The 13,666-nt window shown below is 45.2% G+C and overlaps 1 protein-coding gene across 1 annotated transcript in view; it reads left to right on the top strand.

Moving 5' to 3' along the window:
- Positions 1–13,666, top strand: part of arhgap31 (Rho GTPase activating protein 31) — a 114,323-nt gene that overhangs the window by 58,743 nt on the left and 41,914 nt on the right. The window contains exon 3 of the mRNA XM_033032296.1: positions 9,052–9,196. Coding sequence (XP_032888187.1) covers positions 9,052–9,196 — 145 coding nt within the window. The remainder of the gene's footprint in view (positions 1–9,051; positions 9,197–13,666) is intronic.

Here is a 13,666-nt window from a genome sequence, read left to right as displayed (position 1 = left end):
ATTCTGTGGCAAAGAATTCCATAGATTCATCACCCTCTGACTAAAGAAAATTGTCCTCATCTCCTTCCTAAAAGAGCGTCCTTTGCTTCTGAGGCTATAACCTCTAGTCCTAGACTCTCCCACTAGTGGAAACATCCTCACCACATCCACTCTATCCAAAACTTTCACTATTCTGTAAGTTTCAATGGGGTCCCACCCGCACTATAACCTCCAGCGAGTACAGGCCCAGTGCCGACAAATGCTCATCATAAGTTAACCTACTCATTCCTGATTTCGAGGGATATATGGGTCAAAATCGGGCAAATGTCACATGCGTAGATGGGCACCTTGATCGGCATGACGTTGGGTTGATGGGCCTGTTTCCATGCTGTATGCCCCAATGACTCTATAGCTCTAAGTCTGTTTATTCCACCTTGTTACTCCCTAATCCGGGTTAATCCAGCATTGGAAATTCTTCTTAGGCCGTCTCACACCCCCAACCATACCATCACTTCTAAGGTATACCATCAAGAATGAGGTTAGGCATTGAACAGATGGATATACTGGTGCTGTAAAGAGACTGATACTAAATGGACATATTATCTTTCCTACCTCTGCTGCACCTGACTCAGGACTGCGGCACTATTCTATTCCACACCACCACCTCCTTCAGATACATGGCAGAAAACAGCAGAACTGGAAAGGAGGCACAGAATTACTCAGCATAGAAATATTCCTCACCTCATCCTGCCAAATACTTGAGCTGCAATTGTACTGAGAAATAATAGAGACACATTATTGATTGGTTCAAACCCTCTTTGAATACAAATTCAACAAAATGAGAGAAACAATGGCGCAGCGGTAGAATTGCTGCCTTAAAGCGCCAGAGTCCCATCTTGACCTGTGACCTGCGTGGGTTTTCTCCGGAACCTCTTGTTTCCTCCCACATCCCAGCGATGCACAGGTTTGTAAGTTAATTGGCTTGATAAAATTGTAAATTGTCCCGTGCGTGTGTGGGATAGTATTAATGTGCGGGGATCGCTGGTTGGTGCGGACTCGGTGGGCTGAAGGGCCTGTTTCCACGCTGTATCGCTAAACTAAACCAAACTGAACTAAAACATTGCCTAATGCACTCAGGGACGACAGATGGCACAATGGGCTAAGTGTTCGGCTGGCAACCGGAAGGTAGCCGGTTCGAATCCCGCTTGGAGTGCATACTGTCGTTGTGTCCTTGGGCAAGACTCTTCACCCACCTTTGCCTGTGTGTGAATGTGTGTGAATGTGTGTGAGTGATTGGTGGTGGTCGGAGGGGCCGTAGGCGCAGATTGGCAGCCACGCTTCCGTCAGTCTGCCCCAGGGCAGCTGTGGCTACAGAAGTAGCTTACCACCACCGAGTGTGACTGAGGAGTGAATGAATAATGCGATGTAAAGCGCCTTGAGTATTAGAAAGGCGCTATATAAATCCCATCCATTATTATTATTATTAATGTCATCCCCTTGGCTATTAATACTTACAGAGCCATTCCTTCTTAAATAACCAAAATTAAACAGTTATTCCAGCACCCATTCGCCTTCATTGCCAAGCAACAGAGCCAATAGCTGCTATGAGTGCTCCATGTGCTTCAAACACTAAAACACCAATCTTACTTTCACCAAACCTTAGTACAATAGCAGTCAGCAGTCAGTCACATGGAACGATCATTAACAATGTGAAAACATTCATTATAGTTTGTGGACCCGTGTTGTGTTTGACACATTTTGTATTTTGAGGATAGTGTTTGATAGATATTTTAATTGGTGTTCTGAGTCAGTAATATTTGCAACCAGCCAAGAAACACCTCGAGTAAATAAGTCGCTGTGGGAGCTGCATTTAACCATGGGCAGGTCACAATACTTTTAGCATTGCATGAGGCAAATTGTGAGTGTTCACAAATAACAACTGCAGTGTGGTTCATCTCACTAACTCCCACACACGCGGTTTCACGCTGAACATTTATCCGCAGGTGGGTGTCACACCAAAGTGTTCCATCATTGGTGGGTTCACAGAGTCACAGCTGAAAATAGCTGTGAGTTGTAGGCCTATCCGTCTCTTTTCCTGCTGAGAGTCAAACAACACCAAAGCAGGTTATCCAGCCCATCAACCTTGTGTCAACTGTTCGTAGAATTTTCCCAATTACACTTCCCACCCCGTATATTCTTCATAGTCCTCCAGTCCCTTATTCACTTGGAATCCAATTCCACTATATACTGTGTAAGAAGGAACTGCAGATGCAGGTTTAAACCGTAGACACAAAAAGCTGTAGTAACTCAGCGGGACAGGCAGCATCTCTGGAGAAGGAATGACCCTAAGAAGTGTCTCGACCTGAAAAGTCACCCATTCCTTCTCTCCAGAGATGCTGCTTGTCCCGCTGAGTTACTCCAGCTTTTTGTGTCTATCTCCACTACATACTGAATCTGCATTTGAAGAAGGATCACGATCCGAAACGTCACCCATTCCTTCTCTCCAGAGATGCTGCCTGATCCGCTCATTTACTCCAGCTTTTTGTGCCTCTCTACACCTTAGAAAAATACGTTGCGTTCAGTAAATGCTTTCATCAAACGGCGCAAACAGCTTTGATTTAAAGCTCCTTCGTACAGACTAGGTTTATGGTGAAACCATCATTACTGCTCAGCTGCTTCAGGCTTCTGTTACTAGAGGCTGCTGGGATGTGGAAAGGGAGCAGATTCCTTCAGAGGTCAGGTGGCAATGCCCCCTGGCACACACAGGAGAGCAAAACATCAGAACAAGGGCAGCACGGTGGCGCAGCGGTAGAGTTGCTGCCTCACAGCCCCAGAGACCCGGGTTTGATCCAGACTATGGGTGCTGTCTGTACGGAGTTTGTACATTCTCCCCGTGACCACATGGGTTTTCCCCGAGATCGTCGGTTTCCTCCCACACTCCAAAAACTTACAGGTTTGTTAGTTAATTGGCTTGGTATAAGTGTAAATTGTCCCTAGTGTATGCGGGATAATGTTAGTGTGCTGGGGTCGGTGTGGACTTGGTGGGCCGAAGGGCCTGTTCTTGCATTGTATCTCTAAAACTAAAACTAAACTAAATGGTTTGCATTTCAACTGGTACCTTTGGACAGAATTCTGATACAACCCCAACCCTGCAAAATATTATCCAAATTCAATTTCCCATTTTCTTTGCCTTAGACTGTGAATGTTCCCCGTATTACTCGAGTCCGATTATGTTACAGTTATCTTACAGAATCTTGACTATCAAGCCTGCAAACTCCTGTACAAAAAGATCGTTTCATTAAAACATACATAGAACATAGAACAGTACAGCACAAAAACATGCCTTTCAGCCCATAGAGTCCATGTCAAACGTGATGCCAAGTTAAAAGAATCTCCACTTATCCATGCGCCTCCATTCTCTGCATATCAGGCGCCTATCCAATGCCACTATTGTATCTGCCTAATGGGACGACAGATGGCACAATGGGCTAAGTGTTCGGCTGGCAACCGGAAGGTAGCCGGTTCGAATCCCGCTTGGAGTGTATACTGTCGTTGTGTCCTTGGGCAAGACACTTCACCCACCTTTGCCTGTGTGTGAATGTGTGCGAATGTGTGTGAGTGATTGGTGGTGCTCGGAGGGGCCGTAGGCGCAGAATGGCAGCCACGCTTCCGTCAGTCTGCCCCAGGGCAGCTGTGGCTACAGAAGTAGCTTACCACCACCGAGTGTGACTGAGGAGTGAATGAATAATGCGATGTAAAGCGCCTTGAGTATTAGAAAGGCGCTATATAAATCCCATCCATTATTATTATTATTATTAATGTTGAGGCTCTATAAGGTGCTGGTCAGGCCACATTTGGAATATTGTGAGCAATTCTGGGCACCATATCTGAGGAAGGATGTGCTAGCTCTGGAGAGGGTCCAGAGGAGGTTTACACGAATGATCCCAGGAATGAGTAGGTTAAACTATGGTGAGCGTTTGTTGGCACTGGGCAGCTGGAGTTTAGAAGATTGAGGGGGGACCTAATTGAAACTACAGAAGAGTGAAAGGCTTGGATAGAGTGGATGTGGAGAGGATGTTTCCACTGGTGGGAGAGTCTGCGACTAAAGGTCATAGCCTCAGAATTAAAGGATGTTCTTTTAGAAAGGAGATGAGGAGAAATGTATTTAGTCAGAGGGTGGTGAATCTGTGGAATTCTTTACCACAGAAGGCTGTGGAGGCCAAGTCAGTGGATATTTTTAAGGCAGAGATAGATAGATTATTTGTACAGGAAGGAACTGCAGATGCTGGTTTAAATCGAAGGTAGACACAAAATGCTGGCGTAACAGTGGGACAGGCAGCATCTCTGGAGAGAAGGAATGGGTAACGATTTGGGTCGAGACCCTTCTTCAGACTGATGTCAGGGGAGTGGGCGGTACAGGTGTCAGGGGTTATGAGGTGAAGGCAGGAGAATGGGGTTGGGAGGAAGAGATAGATCAGCCATGATTGGATGGCGTAGACTTGATGGGCCGAATGGCCTAATTCTACTATTCCTTATGACCTCTCCCACCAGCCTGAACGCATTCCAGGCACCCACCACTGTGGTGTCGAAAAGGAAAAGGAAACAGATAATTATTTTCTAAACTCAGGAAAAACTGTATTTTGTAATGTTTCTCATTTCTAGGTGCTCATTGTGTGACATAAATCAAATGTAAATTCATTGGCTGTTCCATGTTGGAGGTTGGTGTTGTCATCCTGAGAATGGCAGTCCCAGATTTTCACCCTAGAGAATAACATATTTTTTATTTGAAAATATTTAGAATGTTTAATCAATATAGACCACTTCTGGTGGCTTAATCCAGTTAGACAGTCCCCAGCACTCCACAGTCAGTAACCATTCTGGGCCCTTTGCACTGAAATTCCTCCCTAAACCTCTTCACCTCATTAGTTGGTCCTTCTCCTTCAGATGACATGCCTCAAAATCAACCACTTTGACCAAGCATCTTCTCTTTGTGTCTCCTCCTTATTTAGTTGGGTTAAAGTACATTGTTAAAGTATCCATTAAAATGTATGAAGGGAACTCGCATTGCTGCTGTTGTATAAAACAATGATCGGATGCATTGATTGAAATCTCAAAGCAGCGCCATAGTCCACAGTCAACAATTGGCAGACGTAGCACTGAGCTGCTCATTCAATGAACATTTTGATGGAAGTTTCTATAGTTATCCAGGAGAAATGAAAAAAGAGAAGCGTGAGCCCAGGCTGCATTGGATCAGTTCCAGGCTTAGTTTAGGTTTAGGTTTATTATTATCATGTGTACTGAGGCGTGGTGAAAAGCTTTGTTTTGCACTCTATCCAAGCAGATCAGATCATACTCTACATAAATACAGTGAAGTCAAACGCGTACATTAGGTAGAGCAAAGCTAAAGTAACAGAGTGCAGAATATAATTCTCAGCATTACAGCACAACAGTTCCACAAAGTCCAATAATGGGGTAGCAGTGAATCAGACAGTCATCTAGCTTCTGGAAGTTCAGCAGCCTCTGATACCAGAAAAGAAGGAACTGGGCCTGATTCTGGTATAGCACGCTTTCAAGGTTCTGTACCTTTTGCCCAACGGGAGCAGGGAGAAGGAATGACCAGGGTGGCACACGTCTTTGATTAGGTTGGCAGATTTTACAAGGCAGCGTGAATTGTAGATAGAGATGGATTCAATGGTGAGAAGTCTGGTCTGTATGGTGGACTGGGCTACACTTACAGCTCTCTCCAATATCATACGATCTTAGCAGAGCTGTTCCCAAACCAGGCTGTGGTGGAATCCCACTGTATGTTTTTCTATGGTGCATCTGTAGAAGTTTATACGTGTCACAGGCGATATGCCAAATTTTCTCAGTCTTTTAACGATGAAGAGGCGTTGATGTGCCTTCCACTCTGTTACATCAATATGGTAGGTCTACGACAGTTTGTTGGTAATATTAACACCAAGAAACTCTTAACCATTTATACATCCACACCATTATTGCTGATCGGAACATGAGCTTTTGCCGCACTTCCTGAAGTCAATAACTAGCTCCTTTGTCTTGCTGGCATTGAGGTTGTTGTCCTGACACCATGTTACCAAGTATTCTATCTCCCTCCTTTACACTGTCTCGTCATTGTTTGTGATTCACTCCAACACAGTGGAGCTCTCTGAGCCAAATTCAGCTACAGGGCTGTGACTGTGTGAGGAATATAGTTGGGGATTGAGGTCACATTCTTGCATGGAACCTATGTTGAGAGTTACTATGGAGGAGATGTTGTCATCTCTCCTCGGTGATTGTGGTCTGTGTGTCGAGGATCCAGTGGTAGAGAGAGGGGAGGGAATGTTGCTGATTCCTGGGTCCAGGAGTGTGGAGATGAATTAAAATGGGATAATAGTGTTGAAGGTGGAGCAGTCGTTGATAAATAAGAGTTTAGCCTAGGTGCCCTTGTTGTTCTGGGAAAATAGTTATCCCCATGTTATTGCAGCTGCAACTGAGATAACAGCAGCTCAAATAAGGTAATGGTTATTTTTAGGTTGGGCCATCCTTAGTCACGTGTGTGACCACAGAATATAAAAATTTGTGGAATACATCACTTCTAATTCTGAAAGCATTACAGGTATATCGTTTTGTACTGTATATATGATTCATATTTTTTTCAAAGTTTATCAAGTGAATTTTTTATATGTTACGCTGACAATGTTTGTTGAGGGACAGAGGTTAAATATGACTCGTCACGTGTGTGACCTCACACGGAAGCATTTTTTACATAACTCAGTTTACCTTACAAACTCTGTGAATTTAAAAAAGCTAGAATGTTCATATCTTTAGCAGACATGCATTATAGTTCTGTAGGTAGGAAAATAGCAATGAATAAGATTAATCTCTTACAATAATGTTTTAATGTATTACTTTATGTGATGAGATCTGGTCACGTGGGTGACGTTTTGGTTCACTTTCCAAAGAATGGCCCGGTTGTACATTAAACATTTGTCACTTTTTTCGCTGTGCTTCTTGGTGTTTGCCATCTATTATGGCCCCAGTTATTGTAGTGTTTACCTGAGCCTCCGCGGGCTGCTCAGATTGATTCTGATGTCACAGATACACCTTGGCTTAAGCTTCATCAGCCTTCATTTCAGTTTAGTTTAGAGATACAGCGTGGAAACAGGCCCTTCGGCCCATCTGGTCCACACCGACCAGCGATCCCCACACATTAACATTATCCTACACACACTAGGGACAATTTTTACATTTTACCAAGCCAATTTACCTACATACCTGTACGTCTTTGGAGTGTGGGAGGAAACCGAAGTTCTCGAAGAAAACCCACGCAGGTCACGGGGAGAATGTACAAACTCCGTACAGCCAGCACCCGTAGTCAGGATCGAACCCGGGACTCCGGCGCTGCAAGCGCTGTAAGGCAGCAACTCTACCGCGGTACCACCATGACCGCCACAATTTATATTTGACTTAATGAGATGTCTTTCATTTTGGATTATAACAGGTTTTATCGGATTGGCCTCCTGTTATAGACCAGAATCACGGGTAGCCATGTATAATAGTGTTCCCCTCCAAAACCTGTCCAAACCTCCCATCCTTCTTCAGGGACCATCAACCATTTATCTTGGCCTGATACTGGTTTGCATTATTGCACAGGAATAATGATAGCAGTAATCTATACATTCCACCCTCTAGCCTGGCTGCTCTTTCAGGCAGTGGCCATCATGCAGTGCCAGGCACAGCAAGAACACAAACTATTTGCAACAGTCCGATGCCTCCTTTCAATAGTTTAGTTTAGAGATACAGTGAGGAAACACGCCCATCGGCCCATCGAATCCGCCCCGACCAGCGATCCCCGCACACTAACACTATTCTACACACACTAGGGACAATTTACATTTACACCAAGCCAATTAACCTACAAACCTGTACGTCTTTGGAGTGTGGGAGAAGACCGAAGATCTTGAAGAAAACCCACGCAAGTCACGGGGAGAACGTACAAACTCCGTACAGACAAGCACCCGTAGTCACGATCTAACCCGGGTCTCTGGCGCTGTTAGGCAGTAGCTATATTTAAGAGGGAGTTAGTTAAATTTAAGAGGGAGTTATTATTATTATTATTAAAGCTTTATTTCAGACACAGGTCCATATAACACATCAAACAGTACAAAGAATTACAAAGATACATTAAAAAATTGCATATTAGCCTAAAATATATATAAGCTATTGCACCAATGCCGTCTTAGCAGTTAGATGTGGCCCTTGTGGCTAAAGGGATCAGGGGATATGGAGAGAAGGCAGGTACAGGATACTGAGTTGGATGATCAGCCATGATCATATTGAATGGCGGTGCAGGCTCGAAGGGCCGGATGGCCTACTCCTGCACCTATTTTCTATGTTTCTATGTACCGCTGCGCTACTGTGCAGCCCTAAAGTAGATCCCCTTCAGTTATTGATAGAATCAGAGACTACTGTATTGAAAGAAAATTAATGATGGAGCCAAAGAGAATCCACACTGAGATATTAGCAAGTAATATTATGGTAAATCTTGAAGCATTTTACAAACATTCACTAGTGCCTGTGCAAACATTCATAAAAATAATACGGAGCTGACACTTCATGATATAACTAATTTGTCCCCTCTGTATACATTATAGGGGGTCCCAGAATATACAAACGTACCTTTGCCAGCAGCATTCTATCAAAGAGGCCTATTCTGCCTTCAAGAAGCGAAGAGACCTACTTTGTGTGATTGTGTGGGGAGGAACAGCAGATGCTGGTTTAAACTGAAGATAGACACAAAAAGCTGGAGTAACTCAGCAGGATAGGCAGCATCTCTGGAGAGAAGGAATGGGTGACGTTTCGGGTCGAGTCTGAAGAATGGTCTTGACCCGAAACGTCACCCATTCCCTCGATCCAGTGATGCTGCCTGTCCCGCAGAGTTACTCCAGCATGTTGGGTTTCTGTCTGATTTGAATCGTGTTGTGAGGAAAACTGATTTTCCACATTTTCACTGTGAATGTCTGGTCCATCTCACGATCTCACCATCACACCCTCTTGTTACCGGTGTTGCAGGCAGGAGTTTGGCTCAGAGCAGCAGCCTGACTTGACGAAGGAAGTGTATCTGCAAGATATCCACTGTGTGGGATCTCTCTGCAAGCTCTATTTCCGAGAGCTACCCAATCCTCTCCTCACATATGAACTCTACAAAAAATTCACAGTGAGTACGCTTTCTCTTCTATCTCTGAAGTTTGCTCCTTTCTCCTCCTCGGGTGAGGATGAAGGTTTGTGTCAAGTTACAATTGTGACCCCTGCCCACCAGGCCTTCACCGTACCTCGGTACACGTGACAATAAACTAAACTAAACCAAACTTCACCCTGTGTAAAAAGGGCGGGCACGGTGGCGCAGCGGTATAGTTGCTGCCTTGCAGCGCCGGAGACCCGGGTTCGATCCTAATTACGGGTGCTTGTCTGTGTGGAGTTTGTACGTTCTCCCCGTGACCGCATGGCTTTTCTCCGAGATCTTCAGTTTCTTTCCACACTCCAAAGACTACAGGTTTATAGGCTAATTGGTTTGGTATAAGTGTAAATTGTCCCTAGTGTGTGTATGTTAGTGTGTGAGGATCACTGGTCTGTGCGGACTTAGTGGGCCGAAGGGCCTGTTTCTCTAAACTAAACTAAACTAAACTCCAGATGCTAGTTTACACCAAAGATAGACACAAAATGCTGGAGTAACTCAGCGGGACAGAAGGACTGTGTGATGTTTTGGGTCGAGACCCTACTTCACTCTTCTTCTTATGCAACCCCAGGTTGTGTGTACTGACAGGGTATTTTGTCTGTGGGGAGAAGGAGGGACTACAAATGATCCTGACATTAGTCACTTGCACCTGGGAGAGAAGGTTTGCAATAAGCGATCACCATCTTACAGAACTTGCTATTGTTTACAGAGGTACACAAAAATGCTGGAGAAACTCAGCGGGTGCAGCAGCATCTATGGAGCGAAGGAAATAGGCAACGTTTCGGGCCGAAACCCTTCTTCAGCTATTGTTTACATTGGCTTTTGCTGCCCAGCGAAATCTGAGCTGCAATCAGCCTGACTTCAGGCTGGATGCCGCACTCGGTTTTGCATTTTTGTGCATTGGAGAGTAGGCACACAGTCTCAGCAAGGAAGTCAAACTCCTGGTGTGCAGAGGAAGTCTCCCTGAGGAATGAGGGGCCAGCACCTGAGCTCAACCATTAATAGCAGTCATGAACTCATTAAAGTCCATCTCCCTTCCATTGCTGAAGCTCAGATACATTGAGGTTCACATGGTGCTGAGTGTAAGATGCTGGAGATCTTGGCAAATATGAAAGATTTATGTCTCATGGCCACTACTGCTTTTTTTTTTAAATTGCTGGGTTTTTTCCTCCGCCCACAATATTTAATATGTAAAGAATATGTGATTCTGTTTGGTTGTTTGTTTGTTTGTCTTTTTGCACAAAGTCCGTGAGCATTGCCACTTTTCATTTCACTGCACATCCCGTATGTGTATGTGACGAATAAACTTGACTTGACTTGAGCTCTCAACAGCTACTTATTGCAAAGGAAAGGTTTTTACTTTCACTTTGGAACTGTGAGTAATCCATGTCCAATTGGCTTGCTCATGGTCCCATTAGAGACTGGAAAATGAACACAGCTCTCCGAAAGTGCACGCAAGGGTAAATGCTGGATCAACAAAAACAGAAGGACCCCTTTATGTGTCAGATTTATGAAGTGTCCAGATCTGAGGCTGAACAAGCAAGGCCAGGCTATTTGCATGTACAGTTGCATTATAATATTGAAACCTAATGTGATAGCCTTGGATCAGAATTTTACAACTTTGATTCAACGCACCACAAAGGGTGCCAATAAAATCTGCTATTCCATAGTCCTCGAAACCTGGCCTGTGCAAGTAGACCTTACAAAAGAATGATTAGTTATGCATCGGGTGTGATTGGTGTTATATACATTATCTCTAGTGTTGGTACATACGTCTCTATTTATGGACAGTCTGACATTCCTTGCGCCAAGCCCAGCTGGATCTACAGACTGAGAACCATTTTAACTCCCCTTCCCAGTCCAATATCGACCTTTCTGTCTGTGGCCTCCTCTATTGCCAGAGCCAGCCCGCATCAAACTGAAAGAACAGCACCTCATATTCAGCTGGGGTAACTTAAGTAGGATGGAACTGCAGGTGCTGGTTTATACCGAAGATAAGACACATCATGCTGGAGTAACTCGGCGGGTCAGACAGCAGATTTTTTGGATCGGAACCCTTCTTTGTCTATCCAACAGTCTGAACATTGAATTCTCCAATTTCACGTAATGCCCCTTCAAACACCGTCTCTTTCCCTTGCCCCTCCCCCCACCTCAATGTGCACACATTTCTCCAACCATCTCCACCCCAGCTCACCCTGCTCATTTGCCCTCCTTTATTCACTTGTCTCCCATCTTACATTCCCCACCTTACCCTTCTACCCATCTTATTTCTCCTTCCCCATGTCTCCATCCACCTACATCCCTCCCTCTGGCTTTACATCTGACACCCGTATGCCTCGTTTTCACCTCTAGCCTCTGTCATGTACTCCACCCATCTGATTATCAAGCCCCCCCCCCCCTCCCCCTCACCTGTACTCACCTATCATTCAGCAGACTTTGCCCAGCTCCACCTCTCTCTTCCAGCTTTCTCCCCACTAGTCCAATCAGTCTGAAGAAGGGTCCTGACATGAAATGTCCATTCTTTCCAAAGAAGCTGTCTGACCCACCGAGTTCCCCCAGCACATCGTGTTTTGGTCAAGATTCCAGCATCTGCAGCCTTACTTTTTTTTAAATTTCATGCCCTCCTCTCGCTTTATCATTGACTTGTTTAGACAATAGACAATAGACGACAGGTGCAGGAGTAGGCCATTCGGCCCTTCGAGCCAGCACCGCCATTCAATGTGATCATGGCTGATCATCCCCAATCAGTACCCTGTTCCTGCCTTCTCCCCATATCTCCTGACTCTGCTATCTTTAAGAGCACTATCTAGCTCTCTCTTTAAAGTATCCAGAGAACCGGCCTCCACCGCCCTCTGAGGCAGAGAATTCCACAGACTCACAACTCTCTGTGTGAAAAAGTGTTTCCTCGTCTCCGTTCCAAATGGCTTACCCCTTATTCTTAAACTGTGGCCCCTGGTTCTGGACTCCCCCAACATCAGGAACATGTTTCCTGCCTCTAGAGCATCCAACCCCTTAATAATCATATTATTTTCAATTAGATTCCCTCTCATCCTTCTAAACTCCAAAGTATACAAGCCCAGCCGCTCCATTCTCACAGCATATGACAGCCTTAGGCTGTGATGTTGCATGCTGTGTGCCTGGGGAAGAACAGGGAATTACTTACCCAGGCTGAGAAAGAGGACAAGGTGACTACAGAAAAATTATAACCACATTGGGGAGGGTTTATCATTAATCATTATTAACATATTGCCAGCTCTGAGGAAAGATTGGACGATTTAAGGTTGCTTTCTTTGAAGTTAGACACAAAATGCTGGAGTAATTCAGCGGGTGAGGCAGCATCTCTGGGGAGAAGGAATGGGCGACATTTCGGGTTGAGACCCTTCTTCAGGCTGATGTCAGGGGAGGGGGTGGGACAAAGATGGAATGTAGTCGGAGACAATAAGACTAGTGGGAGAACAGGGAAGGGGAAGGGGATGGAGAGAGAAAGCAAGGGCTATCAGAAGTTAGAGAAGTCAATGGTCTTTCTTTCTTTCTTTGAAACAGAGGAGGCTTAGGGCTCTATAATTATGAGGGACCTGATTTATTTTAGAGGGAGAATTTATTTTCCAAGCAGAAGAGACAAAAATAGGATGTATAGAATTATTGTATTTGATTAAAGAATTAGGGTGGGGGGGGGGGGGAATAAGAAAAAAGCTTTTCATCCAGTTGTTGGTAAGGTTATGGAACATTGTTTAGTTTAGAGATCCAGCGCGGAAGCAGGCCCTACGGCCCAACGAGTCCGAACCGACCAGCGATCCCCGCTCATTAACACTACCCTACACTAGGCACAATTTTACATTTATACCAAGCCAATTAACCTACAAACCTGTACGTCTTTGGAGTGTGGGAGGAAACTGAAGTTCTCGGAAAAACCCCCCACAGGTAACGAGGAGAATGTACAAACTCCGTACAGACAGCACCCGTAGCCAGGATCGAACCCAGGTCCCTGGCCCTGTCAGCGCAGTAATGCCCCTGTCCCACTTGGGAAACCTGAACGGAAACCTCTGGAGACTTTGTGCCCCACCCAAGGTTTCCGTGCGGTTCCCGGAGGTTCCCGGAGGTTTTTGTCAGTCTCCCTACCTGCTTCCACTACCTGCAACCTCCAGCAACCACCTGCAACCTCCGGGAACCGCACGGAAACCTTGGGTGGGGCGCAAAGTCTCCAGAGGTCTCCGTTCAGGTTTCCTAAGTGGGACAGGGGCATTAGGCAGCAACTCTACCGCTGCACCATTGTAAGTGCGGTTCGAAAGCACTGTTGAGGCAGAAGCTCGAGACACATTTAAGCAGTAACCTGCATGCGTGTATGTGAAGAATTGTAACGTGTAGGAAGGAACTACAGATGCTGGTTCAAACTGGCTAGACACAAAAAGCTGGAGCAACTCAGCAGGTCAGACACCATCTCTGGAGAAAAGG

Source organism: Amblyraja radiata, chromosome 14 (genome assembly GCF_010909765.2).
Source record: "Amblyraja radiata isolate CabotCenter1 chromosome 14, sAmbRad1.1.pri, whole genome shotgun sequence".
In the NCBI taxonomy this organism is placed as follows: Eukaryota; Metazoa; Chordata; class Chondrichthyes; order Rajiformes; family Rajidae; genus Amblyraja; species Amblyraja radiata.
This window is presented reverse-complemented; position numbering and strand designations above follow the sequence as displayed.